The sequence below is a fragment of the Lissotriton vulgaris genome, chromosome 6 (genome assembly GCF_964263255.1).
Source record: "Lissotriton vulgaris chromosome 6, aLisVul1.2, whole genome shotgun sequence".
Classification (NCBI taxonomy): Eukaryota; Metazoa; Chordata; class Amphibia; order Caudata; family Salamandridae; genus Lissotriton; species Lissotriton vulgaris.
The window spans coordinates 1,283,913,418-1,283,933,005 of NC_141694.1; the positions used below are offsets into that span (position 1 = coordinate 1,283,913,418).

The window sequence follows — 19,588 nt, forward strand, 5'->3', positions numbered from 1 at the left end:
GAGATACTCCTTCGGGAGTTGATTCAAGCGTGGTACAAACCCACAAATATATAAATAAATAAATCACAGGTTTGTATTTTATGTAGATAGCTCACTAGGTTGCTGATTTTGTCCCAGAGATCCTTTTGTTACTTGCAGGTCATAAACTGCATTCCTTCTGACATAGTGCACTGAACTATGAACTATGGGAATTTGTGGAAAAGGAAGTTATTAGGCAATACTAACAAAAATGAATGTGTCCTCATGTAAAGCAACTGGTGCTCGTGTAAATCGCTCTGATACCCAATACCTTCGGGTCAAGTTTGCGCTTTATAAAACTCTGTATAAAAAAAAAAACACTAAAAAAGATTCTTGCACGAGGTACCACCAGCGCTAAAGCCGGCCCTGGTTGTCAGGGGAACCAGACAACTGGCGAAACGGTGCAGGAAAATAAGGAAAAAACTGCCATCAAATAAGTCCTCAATGAAATGATGAAGCCTTTCAAGGAAAGAGAGTCCTTAGCGCCTAAACTTGGAATCTGACGGCTATGCACTAAAAATATCATGTATATGAGTTGCTTTTGTGTTGGGCTGTTTCAGTGTGTTTTCCTACGTCTTCAATTGACATTTCAATATGTGTCCTGTTGCCCAAACATTTCCTCCACTGCTATGAAGTTTGTAACCTAGAGCAAATATTAGCAATCGCAATGTGTAAAAGTACTGGTGGGGAATAGCTTGTCTACTCCAAAATGCTCGTCTTTTAAAATAAACCAACGTCACAGCAGACAACAAAAGATTATTATTATGCATTTGACATTTGGCTGCTAGAAAATTGGCATGTTAGGCAAAATATGCTTACTAACTGAAGTGGTGTGATCCATGGCCATGCAGTCACAGATGATTTCTTTACACATATTAAAATAAATGAAGACACAGCTCAAGTCTAAGGAAACAATTTGCAACCTATCAAAAATATTATCATGGTACTTGGTCAAAAAGAGTTGTACACTGAATCTCGCAAAACAGCATGTGCTTACTAAAGACTTATGGCTAGTATGAAGTTCATGAACGTCATTCCTTTCTCTCTGTGAGGCAGTGCTTAATTTGGGCCGATTATTTCTGGTGCTTAGCACCACCACTTAATTATCAGGGCCGGGTCTACACATCATGCGTCTGCACGTCATATGGCAATGTAAATATAATTACCTCACTCACTGTGGTATCCTGCTCTGTTAAGATACTTTGCCACATGTGGTAGGCTGCAGGTTCGAGCTGCATGCAAAGGAGGGATACAGACACTGTGGTTTACTGCTGGGCCAAGACCCTGAGCGGTCCTGAGCCCCTTTATTTAAACCCTCCGGTGAGCCCTCCCTCGGGGTGCATGCGTACACGTGAGGCATACGCGGACGGGCTGGGTGGCTCCATCACTACATCCCTCCAATATTTTAGATACATAGACCCTTTCGGTGTGTGCTCATTCTTTCTTTGTGCACCACGCAAAGTCTCTCAGTCTCTGGCTGGGGGTTGGGTTCGGCCATACCTCTGGCTCCAGGAGTTCTTCTTTGCTTCTGACCCCTCTATGTCCTCCTCTGGCTCGGAGGACACGGTTCTAGAATTTTGTGGTTCTTCCGCCATCTCCACTTCTCTTCCTGCTTGGTGTTGCCTAGGCTCTGGGCTGCCAGGAGGGGTTTTGTGGTGACCATCCCTTCCTCTTCTTATAGGTCTTCCGTGGCTTGGTCGGTCGGTGGTGGTGCGCTCACGACTTTCTTGAACAATGAGGTATTCCTCGTGACGACGCAAGTTCCGCGCATGGCCGATACTATGGTGCTGTGCACATTGCCGACCTCCCACAGCTCATACGGGGTGCGATACTTCCAGCCCGGGTAGCGGTCCTTCGCCACTATTTGTTCTCCAACATGAATGTGCATCAGTTGTGTCCTTCGAGCTTGGCTCTCTTTATCATTGGACACTTTCATTTGGGTCTGAGCAGCCTCTTGATCTAACGCTGGGGGACTCCACAATGGGTCTGCGGGAACACTGTCTCTGGGCGCCCTCAGAAACACCAGGTCAGCCGGCGCACACTGGGTGGTGCAGTGGGGGGTTTGACGATAAGCACTGAGTAACTGCAGAAGGCACTGCTCTGCATCTTCTCCCTTCTCAACTCCGATTCTGAGGGCCCAGTTCATTGTTCGCATGAACCGCTCCACCTCTCCGTTCACCTGGGGCCACTGCGGTGTGATCTTTCAGTGTCGGATGCCTCTGGAGGCTAGGTAATCCTGGAAGTCTCTTCCCTGGAATGGAGGACCATTATCGGACTTAATCTCCGCAGGCAGTCCCATCATGGCGAAGGCGCGCTCTATCTGTGCGTACCGCATCTCTGTTGCAGTCAGTGCCCTGCTGGCGTTCGCAGTTGGAACCCATTCCTTGGACTCTGTCTCCTACATCAGGACTGCACCCTGTCCTACAGGCCTAGCATCTACCACTATTTTGGTGTGCCGATGTCAGCGAAAGTATGCCATTACTTTGTTGTCGATGAGGGTCTCCTTGACAGCCTGGAACACCAGATCTTTTTTTGTGGACCAGACCCACGGTTGATCAGCCTTTGTGAGGGTGCGGAGTGGCTCGGACAGGGACGCCAGGTTGGGAATGAACAGGTCACAGTACGTGGCCATCTAGCGGAAACTCCAGACTTCCATGGCCGACGTGGGTCTTGGGGCAGAACGTATGGCCTCTGCCTTCTTCGGGTCAACACTCAGCCCTTCCCTGGAGAAGATATAGCCAAAGAAGTCCACCGACTCCTGCTAGAACGAGAACTTGCCTCATTACAGGGAGAGTCCGTTGTCCGCTAGCCGTTGAAGGGTGGTTCGGAGGTGCGCATGGTGCTCCTCTAGCGTCTTGAAGAATACAAGAATGTCATCACTTAAGTTTATTACACCCTGCAGTCCCATGAGAGTCTCCCTTATTACGTTCTGGAACAGCTTCGTGGCTGAAGAGACGCCGAAGCTCAGTCTTTTAAAGCGACTCAGTCCGACATGGGTGGAGCATATTGTGATGTTCCTACTGTCGGGTTGGAGCTTCAGCTGATGATAGCCAGCATTTAGGTCGAGTTTGGTGAACCACTTTGCGCCGTTCAGGTCAGCCACAATGTCCTCCATCGTGGGTGTGAGGTGAGACTCTCTCTTCATGGCCTTGTTTGGTAGGCGCATGTTGACGCAGAGTCGAATGGCTCCTGGCTGTTTTGGTTTTGGGGCTACGACTAGAGGGGACACCCAGGGTGTGGGGCCCAACACCTTCTCTATCACCCCAGGTCCTCCAACTTCTTCAGTTCTTCCTCCACTTGCGGTCGCAAGTGAAACGGCACCTGCCGATGCCTCAGGGCCATGGGCCGGACTGCCGACGTGTAACTTGAACGTCTTCCCCTTTAGGCAACCAAGGCCCTCAAACAGCATGGGAAAGTCTCTGAGCATCTCTCGAGCATGCAGATCATGTACCTGGTTCGCAAAGAACATTAACTCCAGGTCCACCGCCATGTGGCAACTGAGAAGGGTGCCTCGTTTTCCCTCGGTGACGTGGAACTTTGTGTTGAGACGATGGCCTTCGTTGGTAACTCTGACCTCCATGACTCCTCATAGAGGAAGTGGCTCATTTCCATTGTATGTGTATATCCTTGCTTTGGACGGGTAGAGTGGCGGGCGCGGCAATAGCTACCTGTACTGGTCACTGTCCATCACGTTTACTGACACACCGTTGTCTATGAGGGCACTCACAGGAGATACAGCTATGGTGATGGTGCACATGGGCGGTGGTTTGCGCTTTGTTCCTTCCCTGCCATCAAATGACAGAAAGGATACGTCGCCGTCATCAGCTCCCAGGCCAAACCCAGGTGGGGTGTTGTCCACTTACTCCACCGGGTTCTCCAGCATCAGTTGCATCACCTCCACCGAGAGTCCACGTGGGCCAGGGGCGTAGCCCCTTCCTCTACCACTCCTGCAGACTTTTGCAAAATGGTTCAGTTTTCTGCACCGGGAGCACATCTTTCCTCTCACAAAAGACTTCCCTGCCGGGGGGTGATCCAGGCCACAGTCTCCACACGTACTTCTCTGGGGAGGTCTTGTGGATCCTCTTAATTGAGTGGGTTGTATCTGATTTACGTCCAGTCTCTCTTTGAGGTGGTTCAGCTTGCGATGTGGACCAGTTGAGGGCCACCTCCATCACACCCGCACGCACTTTGAACAACCTGTGGAACCTGGCGGCCACAAGGATTTCATCCAGACTGATGACTGGTTGGCCTAATATCAGGCGGTGCAGTGTCACTGAACGACATCCCTGAATGACTTGTGCCCCGATCTCCTCCCTCTGGTCTGGCAGCGTGCAGGAACTTGCTAACTTCCATAGACGAGTGTAGAAAACATCTATGGTCTCAGCCTCCCCTTGTCGTGCTTGTCTGAGTTTGAAACACTTGAAGTCAGGGTTTATTTGGGGGTTGAAATGCCTGTTTAAGGCCGCAACTGCCCCGTTGTAGTCGTCATCCTGCCCATTGCTGGGTAGTGTCTCAAACAACTCGTACAGCTCACCCCCTCCATAGCGCATGAGGAGCGACCTCTTCACCCTTCCGTCGGTTTCCCCAACACCCAAGAAGTAATGGTCCAGTGACCGATCCAGGACTTCCAGCGTGCTGCAGCTATGGCGGGATCCGAGAGTTCACTGAATGGCGGTAGGACGGGCAGTTATGGCCTGACCAGACCTGGGATGATCTGGTACAGCTGCCAGCTGGGGCGGTAGTGGCGGCGCCACAGGGGCATTACCCCCCATTTGCGTTTTGCACACTCATTCTTGGCTGCTGGCGTGTGCCACAAACTCCTGGGGACGCAAAAACAGCTGGGTAGGCGTGGTGGGGCAGGGACGCTCACTGGCGGGCAGGGGAAGACGTCGGGTGTGTGGAGCAATGTTCCTTGAAGCCGCAGAGGCCAGGTGGGAGATACTTGTGCATGTGACTGGCAGGTAGGCGATGTCCACACTAGGTAGGTAGCAGGCTGCAAGTAAGGTCAAACAGAGGTTGCTGGCATGTGGAGACACTGGGCTGTTGCTGCGGGCACTTGCAGACTGGTGGGCCCGGCGGGACACTTGCTTGTGTGGAGGTGCCACACTCACTTGGGCCCGCTGCACTGCATGCGCAGGGGACATCTCTCCCAACCCGCTGGCCACGAGCTCAACCACATGCCTGTGGGAGCGCGGCGCACAGCAGGCCTCGCAGGTGTAGGGGTTCTGGCTTGACCACACAGACGTGGGAGCGGCGTGTCTGGCGCGCGCACAGACACGTGTCCAGCAGGGCCGGCCTCACCTCATGCTTCCTGTTCCAGGCACCTCTGGTCCTCACTCCACATCTGCCACCACGCGACCCAGATGTCGGGGCAGGCAACCAGGCACTGCGGGGTGAGCACCCGCTGAGAAGGTGCATGATGGCACCACCTCCCTTGGTGAGCAGCAACGTTGCGCGGGGTTGGCACCCGCCGCGATGGGTGGGCACCTGCCGCGATGAAACGCCGGGGCTGGCAGGCTAGCCGTGCACGCTCCACGGGGATCCTTCCTGGCGGCACTCTGCCACAACCACATCTCCAGGACCAAGCAAGGTGGGCGAGGCACAGCATAGACGTGTGTAGGACCCACCTCGTCACTAGTGTGGTATCCTGCTATGTCAGGATACTTTGCGACACATGGTAGGCCGCAGGTTTTGGCACATGCAAAGGAGTGACACAGACACTGTGGTTTACTGCTGGGCAAAGACCTCGAGCGGTCCTGAGCCCCTTCATGTAATCCCTCGGGTGAGGCCGCCCTTGGGGTGTGTGCATATGTGTGAGGCGTGCGCGGACAGGCCAGGTGGCTCCGTCACTACACTCAGCACAGACAGTGCTGTTCTTCTCTCCAGTCTTAGTGGAGTATTGCTGTGCTGTGAGAGCCAATAATAAAAATATATCCAACTATATCCATGCAAATTTGCCTTAGGCCCTTCTGATTAGGCTGGATTTGTTTCTGCAGGGGTAGGGGCAGCGGAATCGTGTGTAGATTGTTTTCAGAATTCCACCTCGCGGCACACAAGCACCGCACAAGTCACCAGCAGTTCAGCACGATGTTGATGGAAGCAGCAGGAGGCCTATTAATAAAGGCAGTGCCGCCCAGTCATCAGTAACTGAGTAATTAGCCAAACCAACGCTGCTTTTTTCCTGAGCATGCTGACAATAAACAGATTTGGTATGAAGTAAACTGAGTCCGAGGCCCAAGCAATCATGGCTCCAGTTCCGGGCACCGTGTGCAAGTGCAATGCCCCGAGCCAGGAGGAGGCTGGAAGTACAGGGAGTCCACAGCAGTTCCCCGCTGCAAAAAAATGCCCCCCTTTCGGGTTAGAAGAGGGGCTGCAATGCATAGCCCACCTTCTGGCAGCACCGAATTCTAGGGTGTGTAGTCCTATCCCCAACTACAGCCAAATGCTTGTCAGGGCTAGTCAAACCAGAAGCACCACCAAGGCCTTTGCTAATCTGGTAGTGAATCTCTTTCACCTCTTTTGCACACTAGGAGGGGCAGAGGCAGGTCATACTTGACCCCATATTATTTGAGCTGAAGGGCCACAGCCAGCAGAACACCCGCCAGGGTGTAGAGTGATGCAGACGCGCTACACCATCTGTGACATGGGCGCTCCCACCCCAACTACAAGTGCTCCGTTAATACTGGCAGGTCTGCAATCAGGGACTGGGCAACTGGATGAAGATAAGTACGCGTGTGTCAAATAAAGGGCTACAACATCCTGGCAAGCGGACCTACATGTTACATTCACTCCCCCTGTTCCCTACTGTCCTTGCCTCTGTGCTCAGTGTTAACTTGTCTCAAATGGCTTTCCACAACAGTGTACTACTCGAGCATCCTCCACATTGGTTCTGGCAGCCCCTGTATTGGCTTAGGCTTCTGCTCCTCCTGATGCCAGAATACCCCAAGCGTGTGCTTCTACTCACAATAGAGTGAGCCAAAGCTTGCTGTGGGCTTTGTTCTTGGGCCGGTTGTTGAAGAGCTATCCGTACAGGTTTGTATTTCTGTTATTACGAGTCCTTTCTGCCTCCATCCTGTTTCATCGAACTTGAAACTTGTGTTGGTAAAACACAAGAAGGCTAGTGTGTGGGTTTATGAGCTGTGTTGGCAGTCAAATAAAAGTATGAGCACTATCCGCATTCAAGAATCATAGTTCCCTTTCAGTAGTCAGTCCTCAATTTACTGAGTCCAGTGAGTTAGACCACCCTGATTCATTTTTCCTGTGTTTCAGTTTCTATAGCCTTCTCCTTTAATTTTAAGGATAAGTTTGATAAAAATGTGTCTGACATCTTTTTTATTTGCTTTAAGTGTTCCCAGTTCAATTGAGTTACTGTATGGGCCTAAAAGGAATTGCTATAACTGTGATGTAGCACTGTCAGTTTCATGATGCACTACTTGGTTAAAAACTATTAACTACTTTCTAATATAATCACAATTTAAAATTTGGAACTGTTGCAAAAATTGTAAATAATACATTGCAAAGAGCTTATTAAATTAGGAAAATCCTACGAAATATATGATTCTGCAGGCAAATTCTATGTGTAGCACCTGCCATATTATTATTTGTACAAGAATGCTCAAGTACTTTAGGGATGTCACTTCAGTCTTAGGTCTAGTGATGGATATTCTGGGGCACGTCAGAGGCATGTCTTGTCTGCAAGTAATTTGGGAGAAATTCTGTCTTGTTGCTTGAAACAAGCGAGAACTAGTCACCCCCACTTCTGTTATATCCTTGTGCTTAACTGTGGTGGTGAGTTTTATGAGGGTTTGCTCTTACTCCCCCGTCAGGCAGGGATTTCTGGACTCATTGGCTAGTGGTTGTGAATCCTCGTGGCTTAGGTTGTGCTCTAGTTGTGAGCACTTGGAAGATTGCTTGGCGACTTGCAAGGAGTATCCTTGAAGAAGAACAGTGGTTAGGGTGTAGAGATTGAGTTATTTCTAAGCTTGCCTTATAAACGCCATGTGTTGGAAAAAAGAGGAGCGGTCTAGCGTTATGAAGTGTCCTTTCCAAGATGGTGATCTCTACGGAGATTGCTGTCTGAGTTTCCCAGTTCAAGATGAAGTTGAATCTTTTCCTGTGATGTCAATTTCTGCTTGAATCATTTATAAAAGAGGCATTAATAAGTGATAGATATGTCACCGCGCATATGCTCCCTTGGTAATCATCTTTTTTATTGTTTCTCTAAATTTAATAGATTTTACGGTACACTGTACTATTCATGAACTAAATCCCTTCGGCCAATGGAAGTGACAAAGTGACTCACTTAAGTGTATGGCAGGTTTTTATTCAATGTATCTGTTTAGAGTGGTTTTCAAAACATATTGGTATATTTTGTCACATAAGCTATGTAAAATGTTGTATCTTCGAACTCATGACACACAATTAGACTCTGTTAAAAATGGCACACCCCAGTATTGCCCTTTTCCCAAATTGGCACATAGAGCACTGGAATATTTCAAGTGTCCTTTTTCAATGCATAAGTCATTTTAACTAATTTATTCAAAACTTTTGCTTTAAATGCACTTTTGATTTCATTGTTTTTCAACATTTTCACAGGGCATGAGAACCTCCTATCTAAACCTTACTATGTGGAAGGCTCCCTTGCTGAAATTCAGATTGGATTTTACATCTCACTTTTAGCAGTGCCCTTTGAGATGTGGGAGGAGCCAATATAGGAGTGGGTGGAGCCAGTAAAAAGTAGATGTGGCCTCGGACAAACATTTGAGCACCCGGACTTTATATTTTACAAATTGAGCACTGCTGTGAGGCTCTCCCTGCGGTCTCTTACCTTTCACTTTCCCGGTAGAATCTGAAGGGGGTTCCCACGTGGCAGAAACTGCTGTGCCTTTGTCATCCAAAGGCCAAACATCGAAGCTCTCGGGTGCACTTGTTGGTGCTATTCAAAATGGAAAAATAAAACAAAGAAATTATAAAATACTACCTTTTCCCTGATCTTAATCATATATTGTATATTTACCACTGTTTCTAAAGGGCTGGATAGAATGCTTTTTTTTCATGCAGTAACATCTTACCACCCAGGCCTAACCCTGGCCATTCCTTTACCATGGTAGCCTGTGGTATACTAATTTTCCTCAATGACAGCACAGCAGACTGTACTACGGCAATGCCCTCTACGCCGAAATCAACAAAACCCTGCTACACAAGCTCTAAACCATCCAGAACACTGCAGCTAGACTCGTTCTCGGAGACCCAAAACACGAGCACATGACCCAGCACCTACGCGACCTCCACTGGCTCCCCATTGAGGAGAGAGTAACTTTCAAGCTACTCACCCACGCATACCAATCCCTCCATAACATCGGACCTAAATACCTTTACGAAAGAGTCTCCTTCCACGTACCCAAAAGGTTCTCCGCTCCGCCGACCTTGCCCTGGCCGAGACCCCACAGAACCAGCGCAGGTGGAAGAGCCTTCTCCTACATCGCAGCCAGGACCTGAAACGAGCTACCAGTGAACATCAGATGCTCCCCATCTCTGCACACCTCCAGGAAGAGCCTCAAGGCCTGGCTCTTTGACTTGTCTGGAGCGGCACATCCCCCCACCCCCCCCACCTGCTCGCCACATCTTGAGACCCCACAGGTGAGTAGCACACTTTTTAAACCCCTGATTGATTGATTGATTGATTGATTGAGTGGGATTTGGAGGAAGAGTGGCAGGCAGAAGTGGACAACAGCATGGCATTGTTGGCACATTCTGAGGGGGAATTTCTCCCATGAGGAGGTGGAATTACAGTACTGTACAATAAAGTTGATATGCCTTGAAATTAATGAGTTGTAGTGAAGTTAGAACTGCAGAAACCAATCATATGGGCTTGATTATACAGAGAATTGTGCATATTCCATTATTACAAACGACTTACTAAATGATTGATTTCTCGGTTGAAGGAGACTCCTCATAAGAAGAACTCCCAAAACATCGATGAAAATGCCTTTAAACGGCACCAAACTAAATTAATTCCAACTAGTACCGATTTTCCCTCCTGGAATGACTGAGGCAGAGAATAAATGATGGCGATGTTTATACACCAACAATCATAATGTGCTACAACAATCTAATTTTAGCCTATTTTTATTGAAATAGAATCTTGATCAATGAAATACTGTTATACCATTTCAGTCAACCGTGCACCTCATTTTATGTATGTTTACAACACTTATTTACTTAAGTAAGAAACTTCCCCCAGTTACATTGGTTTCCCACATTAATAGTTAGTCATACGTAACAGAGTCATCAACATAGCAGGGCTAGCATTGTCCTACTACTCCCCCTGTACGCCCTGGTGGGGCTACACGGCTGCTCAATGAAATCTGAGCCTGGTAGAGATCCCAACCCATATAGGAAAACCCAGAATCCTTCCCAGTTTACACTGTCACACATGCGCAGAATACTTGGGGTTTTAGGGTTCCAGGTATCTGAAGACACTATGAAAAATTCTAGGATTTCATTTCATGGAGTGAACAAACATCCACTGACAAAAGGTTCCAGAGATCCATCACAGATAAATGCATGCGGTGACAGTGGTGGACATACAGCCATATGGTTGGTGAAAACCTGGCCTCTGTCTTGTAATTGGCCACTAGGTGGGGGCGACTTGCGGGTGAACAAGCACCCTCTGCTAATGCCTAACTCTGCTAAAATTGGCAAAAGGCTTACTAGTTGCACCATTGTATACCTCAAAGGCATAAACCCAGTCTAGAATTAACGCAAATGGCATTTTGATAATGTCTTAGGATAAATTGACCAAAAACACAGAAAATGCACCCTGGGTGTGCACCAGGATGTGTGCAGGTGAACCACACACAATTCTTCATCTTGTCTTGTGATTGGCAAGCTGCACAGCACCTCACCACTTTACAGGGCGATTTTGACGAAGACCATTCTACGTGGGGTAGATTTAGATTTAGCTAAGTGCACAGTGTCACCCTTCAGACTGATAAACTAGGACTCCCTAATATGTATGGCCACATCAAAGAATGTGGCAATGCTGGATGATGATGATAAAATGTGCTGTACATTTCCCAGACTGAAGAGGTTTAGAAATGTGCAACCAAGGAAATCATTCAAAACAACACATAGTAAGAACAATTAAGATAGTTTAAGCATCTATCACGCCTTCAAATCTTGTTATGATTCCATCTAAAATCAATTCAAAGAAGGAAAATGTATCCAGAGGCGTACATTAAAGATAAACAGTTTTACTTATTATACTGAATTATAACAAAAACATAGTCAAGCGAAATTACATGGCCTAGTCCCAATTCAGTAGATGATAATGGGGCTATGTGTTCTAGTATGCAACATTCAGATTACTCAGCGGCGGCTCCTCCTCTAAGCTGTAGGAGCATCGCCCCACTGTTCAAAAGGAAAAATAAAATGATAATAACGTATTGTTATTATCATTTTATTTTTCCTATTGCAGTCAGTGGCGGGCGGGGCTGGCCAGAGCAGGGGAGGAGTGGTGTGAACTCCCTAAGTGCGCATGAACTGTTTGGCCGGCTGCCTTTGGCCGACCAAAGAGTTCATGCGCTCTTTGCATGTTCCTACCAGGCTGCATTACACAACCTGGTCAGGAACATGCACCGGCTCCCTGTTCCAGTCTGAGGGCTGATCCACAGTGCTCAGACCAATCACAACGCTGCAGTGTTGTGATGGACTCTGGGGAACCTGTCTGCCCGGGTGCTTCCTGCTGCTGCCGGCCTCACCACCCCTGTCCAGTAGCAGCCACCACTTAGATGACCCTAAGAGAGTTCTATGACAGTTCATCAAAAGTCAGGTGAATGTTCATCTACTCCTGCCAAAGCAAAGTGCTTCAGTGGTGAAAATAAAGAAATTTGCAAAAGGAATCAATCCGATTGAAGGCTTTCTCAGTGACAACTGGTGGAAACACGTCAAGATTTCCGTCTCTCAGTTAGTGAATATAGAGGCCATCATCAGTAAATGCGACTGAATTTGACATAGAAAATTGTTCACCAACCAATGCTGACTTGTAAAAGGAAATGAAACCGGTAATTACAGAGAAAATACATGATCTGCAAGTAGTTTGATGATCCTGTTGTTTGCATCTTTAGTTTTTGCTGTGTATACAGACCCAAGCTCGCAAAGGGTTATTGAGTTGCCCCTTAACTTCCTTATCGAGTTTAGGGCCTGATTTAGACCACGACGGACAGGTTACTCTGTCACAACAGTGACGGATCTCCCATCCATTGAAATATAAATCCCATTATATTCTATGGGGTTTATATATCGGTGGACGTGTTATCCGTCACCGTTGTGACTTGAGTAACCCATCCGCCAGGATCTAAATCAGGTCCTAAGACATGGTCATATGTTGCACTAGTTTTACATTATCAATTTACATATGCATCATCTCCTAAATGGTACAATGTTGTGTCATCATTCTTACCCTCTATGGTATGGTTTTTACTCCTTATTTTGCAAACTCAAGACAACACATTTAAGTACATCACAAACAACACAGCACCGGAGTCTACATCAGAAATGGGCTATGCATAGTCACCCACCCTTTTCCCCTCAGAGAACTAAGGTCTTTCTTTTCTAATACCCAGTGTTCATACTTTTAACATGTAGCATGTTCACAAGACAGTCACTTGCTAAACACTGACAAACACAACTGCAGTTTATTTGTTGGTGTCTGCAGAAGTACGTTGTTGAATAGAACACTGGAAAACACCCTAACATATTTCTCTTTTTTTTTGCATTTGTTATCATTTACATGGTGAACCTTTGCTCATCACAGTAGTTTCTTTCTCCATTTCCATGTATGCTAACCGAGAGAATGCACTGCTTGAAATCAGCAAAACGTGCCCAAAAATTCACGTGACACTCCCAAGCGCACCCCCTTGTTTACAAGCTTATAAGAAATACATCGTTTTGTAATGTCCCCAAGGATTGTGTTTTCTTTCTTGAGTTATAGCCCCTGGTTAGCTTCTATTTGATTTTGAGACAATTAGGGCCTGATAAACAGCTCCCAACGTATTGTGCCCTTCTACCTAATTAGGAAATAATTTTATAAGTAAAGTGGAACATTTGATCCCTTTGGTTAGTCAGTTGTAATCAGCAGTGCAAACTGTAGGAAAGGACATTTTCCAGATGCAAGGCTGCAGACAAATGGGACTATTTAGACTCCGACAGGTAGCCAGCCAGTGGAGGGCCGGCCTCCACTATGCAGGCGAGGCAGAGGACTGCCCACCACATTTTGAGATCTCCCCTTACCTGGTGGGGATCTGATTGCTATCATTGTTATGTTATGTTAAAGTAACTTATTAAGCTCTTGGATACCCGGTGTCTTGGCGCTGGCTAAGTGAGTACCACAAAGAAAACCTGCTGAGAATTAAATGCTTATAAAGAATTGAATAACCCGGTTTGAAGAGCTTCGGCACAACAGATGCATCTCAAGGAAGAGAAGTAAGCAAAAGTTTATACTACAAAATTGGAAAAGCATCGACCATTGCATGCAGGTTTTCTCCCTGTGCATCATGGTCATTGTATACTTTGGCTGCCCAGGCCCATCAGGCCTCATATGGCGGGCCCAAGCAGAGAAAAAAAGGTGACAATCGTCCTGCCCTAAAGAGGGCGGGGAAACCATCACTGTGACCTGGTGACTCTGCGACCAACTGGCCTTCAGGTCAAGGGTTTCTTTTTTTATTTAAACTCTTTTTATTGGATTTTATACAACGAAAAGACAATACAACACATAAGACAACCCCCAGCCCCCGCCCCCTTCTGATCGGGCAGATTGAATGTAGAACAAAAATAATTTCAAAAGCTTATAAATCATAATAGTACATAAAATTGAATATTTAAATTAACAGATGAATCATCAAAATACAAATATACATTAGGATAGATGGGTATACATTACATCTAAACAGTTTTAGCCATATTATTGTTAATTGAATGTCTAAAGTTCAGACCATTCTATTAAAGGAGACCATATTTTTAAACCTTTTATTCTACGTTTCCTACCTTTAGTTTTATATATTGCCATTTCTAAATTAAAAATTGCTAACAGTCTTGAAAACCACTGTTGATATGAGGGAGCGATAGGATCTAGCCAAGCCGATGCTATACAGATTCTTAAAACGGCCATCGAGATAAAAATCAGTTTGTGACCAGTATTCAAATTAGTACAGTTTACTAAGCCTAATAGGATTGTTTGGTCAGATAGATTAACCACAGTTTTAAGGATTAATGAGAGAAAATGTTCAATTTTTGATTTAAGAGAGGTTAAAGCGGGACAAGATGAAAAAATATGTATACAATCCGCATCTTGTAAGTTACAGCGAAAACAGCATGTTCCTCTCCCATTACCTCATTTGGCAATTCTATCTGGAGTATAGTACATGAGGAAGCATATTTTATAAAATTGTGTTTGTAATTTGGTTGACATGAGTACAGTTTGTGATAGCTCATTTACATACTCAAATTCATCAGATGAAATTATAAATTTATTTTGCCATTTCTGAATAATCTTCTGCCTGTCATCAGGTAAATATGTAAGTAATAATTGGTAAAATCCCCCAATCCGTATTTTTTCCTGATGATGGCTAAGAGATTCAGCTATGATGTTTTTAGGCATATTGTCTTCTCTCCTCAGTCGTCGTATTAAAAAATCTCTAATTTGGAGATATTTAAAGAAATCTCTCCATTCAAGATGATACTTGTCTTTCAAAAATTCAAAAGAATATATCCCTTCTGCGGAGAAGAAGCAACCTATAGTAGTAATTCCAGCTGTGATCCATCTATCAATATAAGTATCTTTAAAAATGTTTGGTAAAAGGGGGTTATTTTGTATTGGAGTATAGATAGATAATTGTCCCAGACCTATCATTTTCCTCACAGATTTCCAAACTTTAAACACGGCTATGAGTGTTTTTAGTTTAACTTTTTTATGATAACTATCAAAGAGATATCTCCAAAGATAGCCAATACTTCTATCATCTAATATTATTTGATGCATAGTCGGTGCGTCTTTATCCCGAGATATCCCTATTCCGTCAAGAAAAAAAAGCTCATGATTATATAACAAGACTGTTGTCCAATAATATAACCTGAGGTTTGGGAGACTTAATCCTCCTCTTTCTTTGGGAAGTGTGAGAAGTTTATAGGCACGGCGGGGTTGAGTAAAAGCCCAAATAAAGTCCGTAAAGATACGTTCTATTGTTATAAACCATTGATCTGAGATTTCCAAATTGATCGCTCTAAATAAAAACAAAAGTTTTGGAAAGTAGACCATTTTTATAGCATTTGTCCGTCCTATCAAAGAAAGATGTAAATTATTAATACGGCGAAGGTCTTTTTGTATTTTATTTGAAATAGGTTTAAGGTTCAGGTCGACTAAAGTCTCTAGTTTAGAAGTTATTGTAACCCCTAGGTAAGTGGCTGAATTTGTTATACGTGAGTCTATCATAGCACATTTGTTGTTAATAATTATTTGGGTTTTCCCTCGATTCAAAGCATATCCTGAAATAGTTCCAAATATTAATGCCTCCTGTTCAATAATTGGCATAGCCAAGTTTGGATTAGCAGTGACAATGGCAATATCGTCTGCATAAGCGAGAATTTTTGTTGAGTATTCGTTTATCCGGATGGGAGTTATACCACTAATATTTTGTAATCTCCTAATAAAGGGATCAATATAATGAGCGAACAACAACGGGGAGCAAGGGCATCCCTACCATGTTCCTCTCAAGATTTTTAGTACTTTTGAATTCCCTCCATTAACCATCACCATCGCCTGAGGATTAATATAAAGTTTTTGTATTGCTTGTATAAATGTATGATTGAAGCCGACCCTGGACATTGCCTGCCACAAGAATGGCCAGGAGACCCGGTCAAAGGCTTTCTCGGCATCAAGTAAAATAAGTGCCATCGGGTCTCCTGCCACCTGGGTGTAGTCAAAAAAGCTGATTACTCTCCTTGTATGGTCGGTAGTGTCTCTCCCAGGGATAAAGCCGTGCTGAATTTTGGATGTAACTTTATGAATTAATAACGAGATACGAGTAGTTTAGAGAAGATTTTAGAATCTACATTTATTAAGGTGATGGGTCGATACAAACCCATCTGGTCTGGAGGTTTATTTTTCTTAGGGAATATCACAATTTTAGCCATAGACCATGAGTTGGGGGGTTGCCCTCCTCTAAATAAGTGTAAACACAGGCTCAACAAGATTTCTTGGAGTTGATCCAGAAATGTTATGTAAAATTTGAGTGGGATGGCATCTACTCCAGTTGCCTTCCCACGGGAAAGATCTTTCACGGTTTTTCTTATTTCCTCGATGTCGGGGGCCTTTTCCAGAATTAGCTGGTCTTCAGTGTTAAGTTTGTCACAGGTATCTCTATCTAAATATTCAGCGATTTTCTCCTGATCTATTTCTCCCTCTTCTGTATAAAGAGCACTATAAAAATGTCAAAATGCTTCTCGGATCTTCTCTGAGTCAGTTACTCTACCGATTATTGGGTCTTGTATTAGATTTTGTGTAGTCTGCTGTATCATCCGGATTGCTAATTGCTGGCCAACCGACTCAGTAACCTCATATATTTTTTCCCGGTGAGCAGTAGCTTTTTTAATAGCTTTATTGATGTATATATTTGTAATTGATGCCTTAGCTATTGCAACCTGAGTTTGTGCATTACTTATTTCTTCTGTAGTAGAAGAGTTTCTTGTTACCCTTATAAGCTCTTCCTCCAACCTCTTTAAAGTTTCTTGTGAGAATCTTAGTAATTCTCTTGCACATTTGTTGCTCCGCAGTGAATATTGTATAGTTTCACCCCTAATACCTGCTTTTAAAGCGTCCCAAACAAAATTTACCGTAGTACTACCATTATTAACCAACAAAAAGTTTGAAATCCAGCCTCTCATATGTTTACAGTATTCACTCTCAAGGAGCAAAGACCTCTCAAAGGTCCAAGTTTGTGGCGTCTGTATCAGAGATGTTATCTCAAGTGTTAGTATTAAGGGATTATGATGCGACATGATTCGGGGTAATTTTTCTATTTTTGAATGAGTTTTAATTGAACTAGATATCAAAAAATAATCGAGTCTAGCATGTGTATGATGTGGATTTGAATAATATGTATACCCTGGATCATTGGAATTATTATTTAAAGTCTGCCACGCATCAATTAGCCCATGGGTAATACACAGTTCCTTAATTGCTTTAAAGGCTTTTGATTTTCGACCATGGTAACGCCAAATATCTTTTGTGGACCAATCATGTGAGAGATTTATATTGAAGTCGCCACAAATTATAAGTGGTAGTGGCCAATTGGTAAGTTCATTGGAGACATTATTAATTACCATGGGGTCATCATTATTACATCCATAAATTGTGCAGATGGTCATTGAAGAGGATTGCCCTGTATGAACTTCTGAAATCACCCATCTTCCTAATTTATCGGTTTTAGTTTTATTAAACTTAAAACCTCTACCTCTAGCCAAAAGTGCTACCCCTCTTACCCGCATACCCTGTGTAGTTGCACCAATCAGATTGTATCCAAATGAATTTAATAATTGTAATTGTGACCCTTCAATATGGGTTTCCTGAAAGCATACGATATTGGCGCCAATATTCTGTAGGCCAACTGCTACCATTTGCCTCTTCTTGATGTAATTTAAACCACATATATTAACTGATAATATTTTTAATGGACCCATCTATCAATCCTGGTTTTTGTGTCTATATAATAATGCTTTTCTTTCAGTTTGTTGGAAAATTTGTCGATGATCTATCTGATCTGCCCGACCACCCCCCCTCTTACTCACCCCCACCCACCACCACCTTTGAAGGTTACCTGGTCTTGTTGCGACCAGGGGTGTGACATCAGTGTAAGCGAGCCTAGCGGGCTGGGCTGTTTTATAAATGTATATTACATATTTATCATAACTCAAATAAACTAAGGCCTAATTTCTTCAATTAATGTTTAATTTTTTATCAGTTTGATAGGATTGTCTTCCATCTTATTCAACCGAAGAAAAAAAAAATCTTCAAATTATACCTTAAGCTTTATGCATGAATAAGAGATGGGATAATTGATTTGGCTTATCTTATCCTCTAATATATCCTGAAATTATTTCCCAGAGTTTCGTGGAATAGTCTCTGTAATTTCATGTGGATAATCCTCCGCTTGTATTTCGCTATTAAATGTTCTTGTTGTGCCCTTGTATATGATTTTCAGGCGTGACGGATTTTGCAAGAATACTTTCGCTCCAAGTTTTTCAAATGGATAAAATAGTTGGCGCATTTTCCATCTGCGCTCGACAGTAGAGTGAGCAAAGTCCGGTCTCGCAAAAAATTTAAATCCCTTATGTTCTCTTTGTGTTGTTGGTCTTGCAAGATCATAAATTGCTTCACGAAGAACAAAGTTTCCAAAGCAGACCGACATTGCTCTGGGATATTGATTTTGCTTTTTGGGATGTTTTGAAAGGATCAAGGGGAAGCGATGGGCCCGTTGTATCTCCCTTGCCATATCTCAGGCTTCCAGTTCCGGGAATGATTCTTTCAGGATGTTGATCATTGCTCCTCTGGCGTCATCTCCCTCAAATTTCTCTGGAATTCCAAGGAACCTTAGGTTGTTCCTTCTAGGTCTATTTTCATGATCTTCTACCTTAGTCATTAAGTCCTTTATTATTCCATCTTGCTCTTTTTCATTTTTTTTAAGTTTCATAACATCGGTTTCAAGGTTCTCAGTACGAGTTTCAACCATAACCATTCTGTCCGACATTTCCGAGCAGATATTGGCAACTTTTTTCACAGCCCCTTGTAACTTCTCAATGGCTTTGCTATTTTTTTAGACTGTCTTTTTTAACATCCTCATGTCGATTCTTTATGGATATGAGCACCTCGCTCAGTGAGGGGTCATTTGCTTCAGCGGGTGATTTATTCATTGGGTTTTTTCGAGTGGGATTGGATCTGATTTTGTCGTAGTCGGTATTGTTACCGGGATCTGTAGTTTCTTCATTTAACAGATTTTTTTCACTCCTTTTATGTTTTGTCCGTCTTTTTCCACTCCCATTTCTTTTTTTCCCCAAGAAAGTTTTCTCCGTGGATAATCTTGACTCACTGAAACCAGTAATTTCTAGAGGTACTGTATCTCTTTTTATATCATGACTTAATTCACTTGAGTCGCTTAATTCGCTTGAATCACTGGAGTTGCTCGAGATAGATATGCCAGTTTGATATATTTCAGATTCCGAATCTTCGTCGGGGATTGATTGGTTTCTTAAGTGCGAGTTTTTCTCTATTAAAGTGGGTTGTATGTTGCTAGCAGATTCTAAAAGTTCTGTTTCCTGAATTGACTTTTTTTGATAAGGCAGATCTCCTTGATTGATTAGTTTTTGGTCGACTTCCGGAGGTAGCCTTATCTCTTCACTCCCAGTGCTTGGATCTTCAGGTGAGTTTCTTTCCCCTATGATGAGGTTGCTGTTTATGCTAGAGATGCTTGCATTTGAAGGGTTACTTTGAGTACAATTGTCATCATCTGGCTTTCTA

The 19,588-nt window shown here is 44.1% G+C and overlaps 1 protein-coding gene across 2 annotated transcripts in view; it reads right to left on the bottom strand.

Annotated features, from left to right (window-relative positions):
* The window catches only part of FNDC1 (fibronectin type III domain containing 1), a 1,121,378-nt gene that overhangs the window by 656,713 nt on the left and 445,077 nt on the right, over window positions 1–19,588 (bottom strand). For both annotated transcript variants that reach the window (XR_015296657.1, XM_086927416.1), the window contains exon 6: window positions 8,846–8,953. Coding sequence is in view for 1 of the 2 variants with exons in the window: in XM_086927416.1 (XP_086783542.1) it covers window positions 8,846–8,953 (108 nt within the window). In the remaining variant the exon portion in view is untranslated. The remainder of the gene's footprint in view (window positions 1–8,845; window positions 8,954–19,588) is intronic.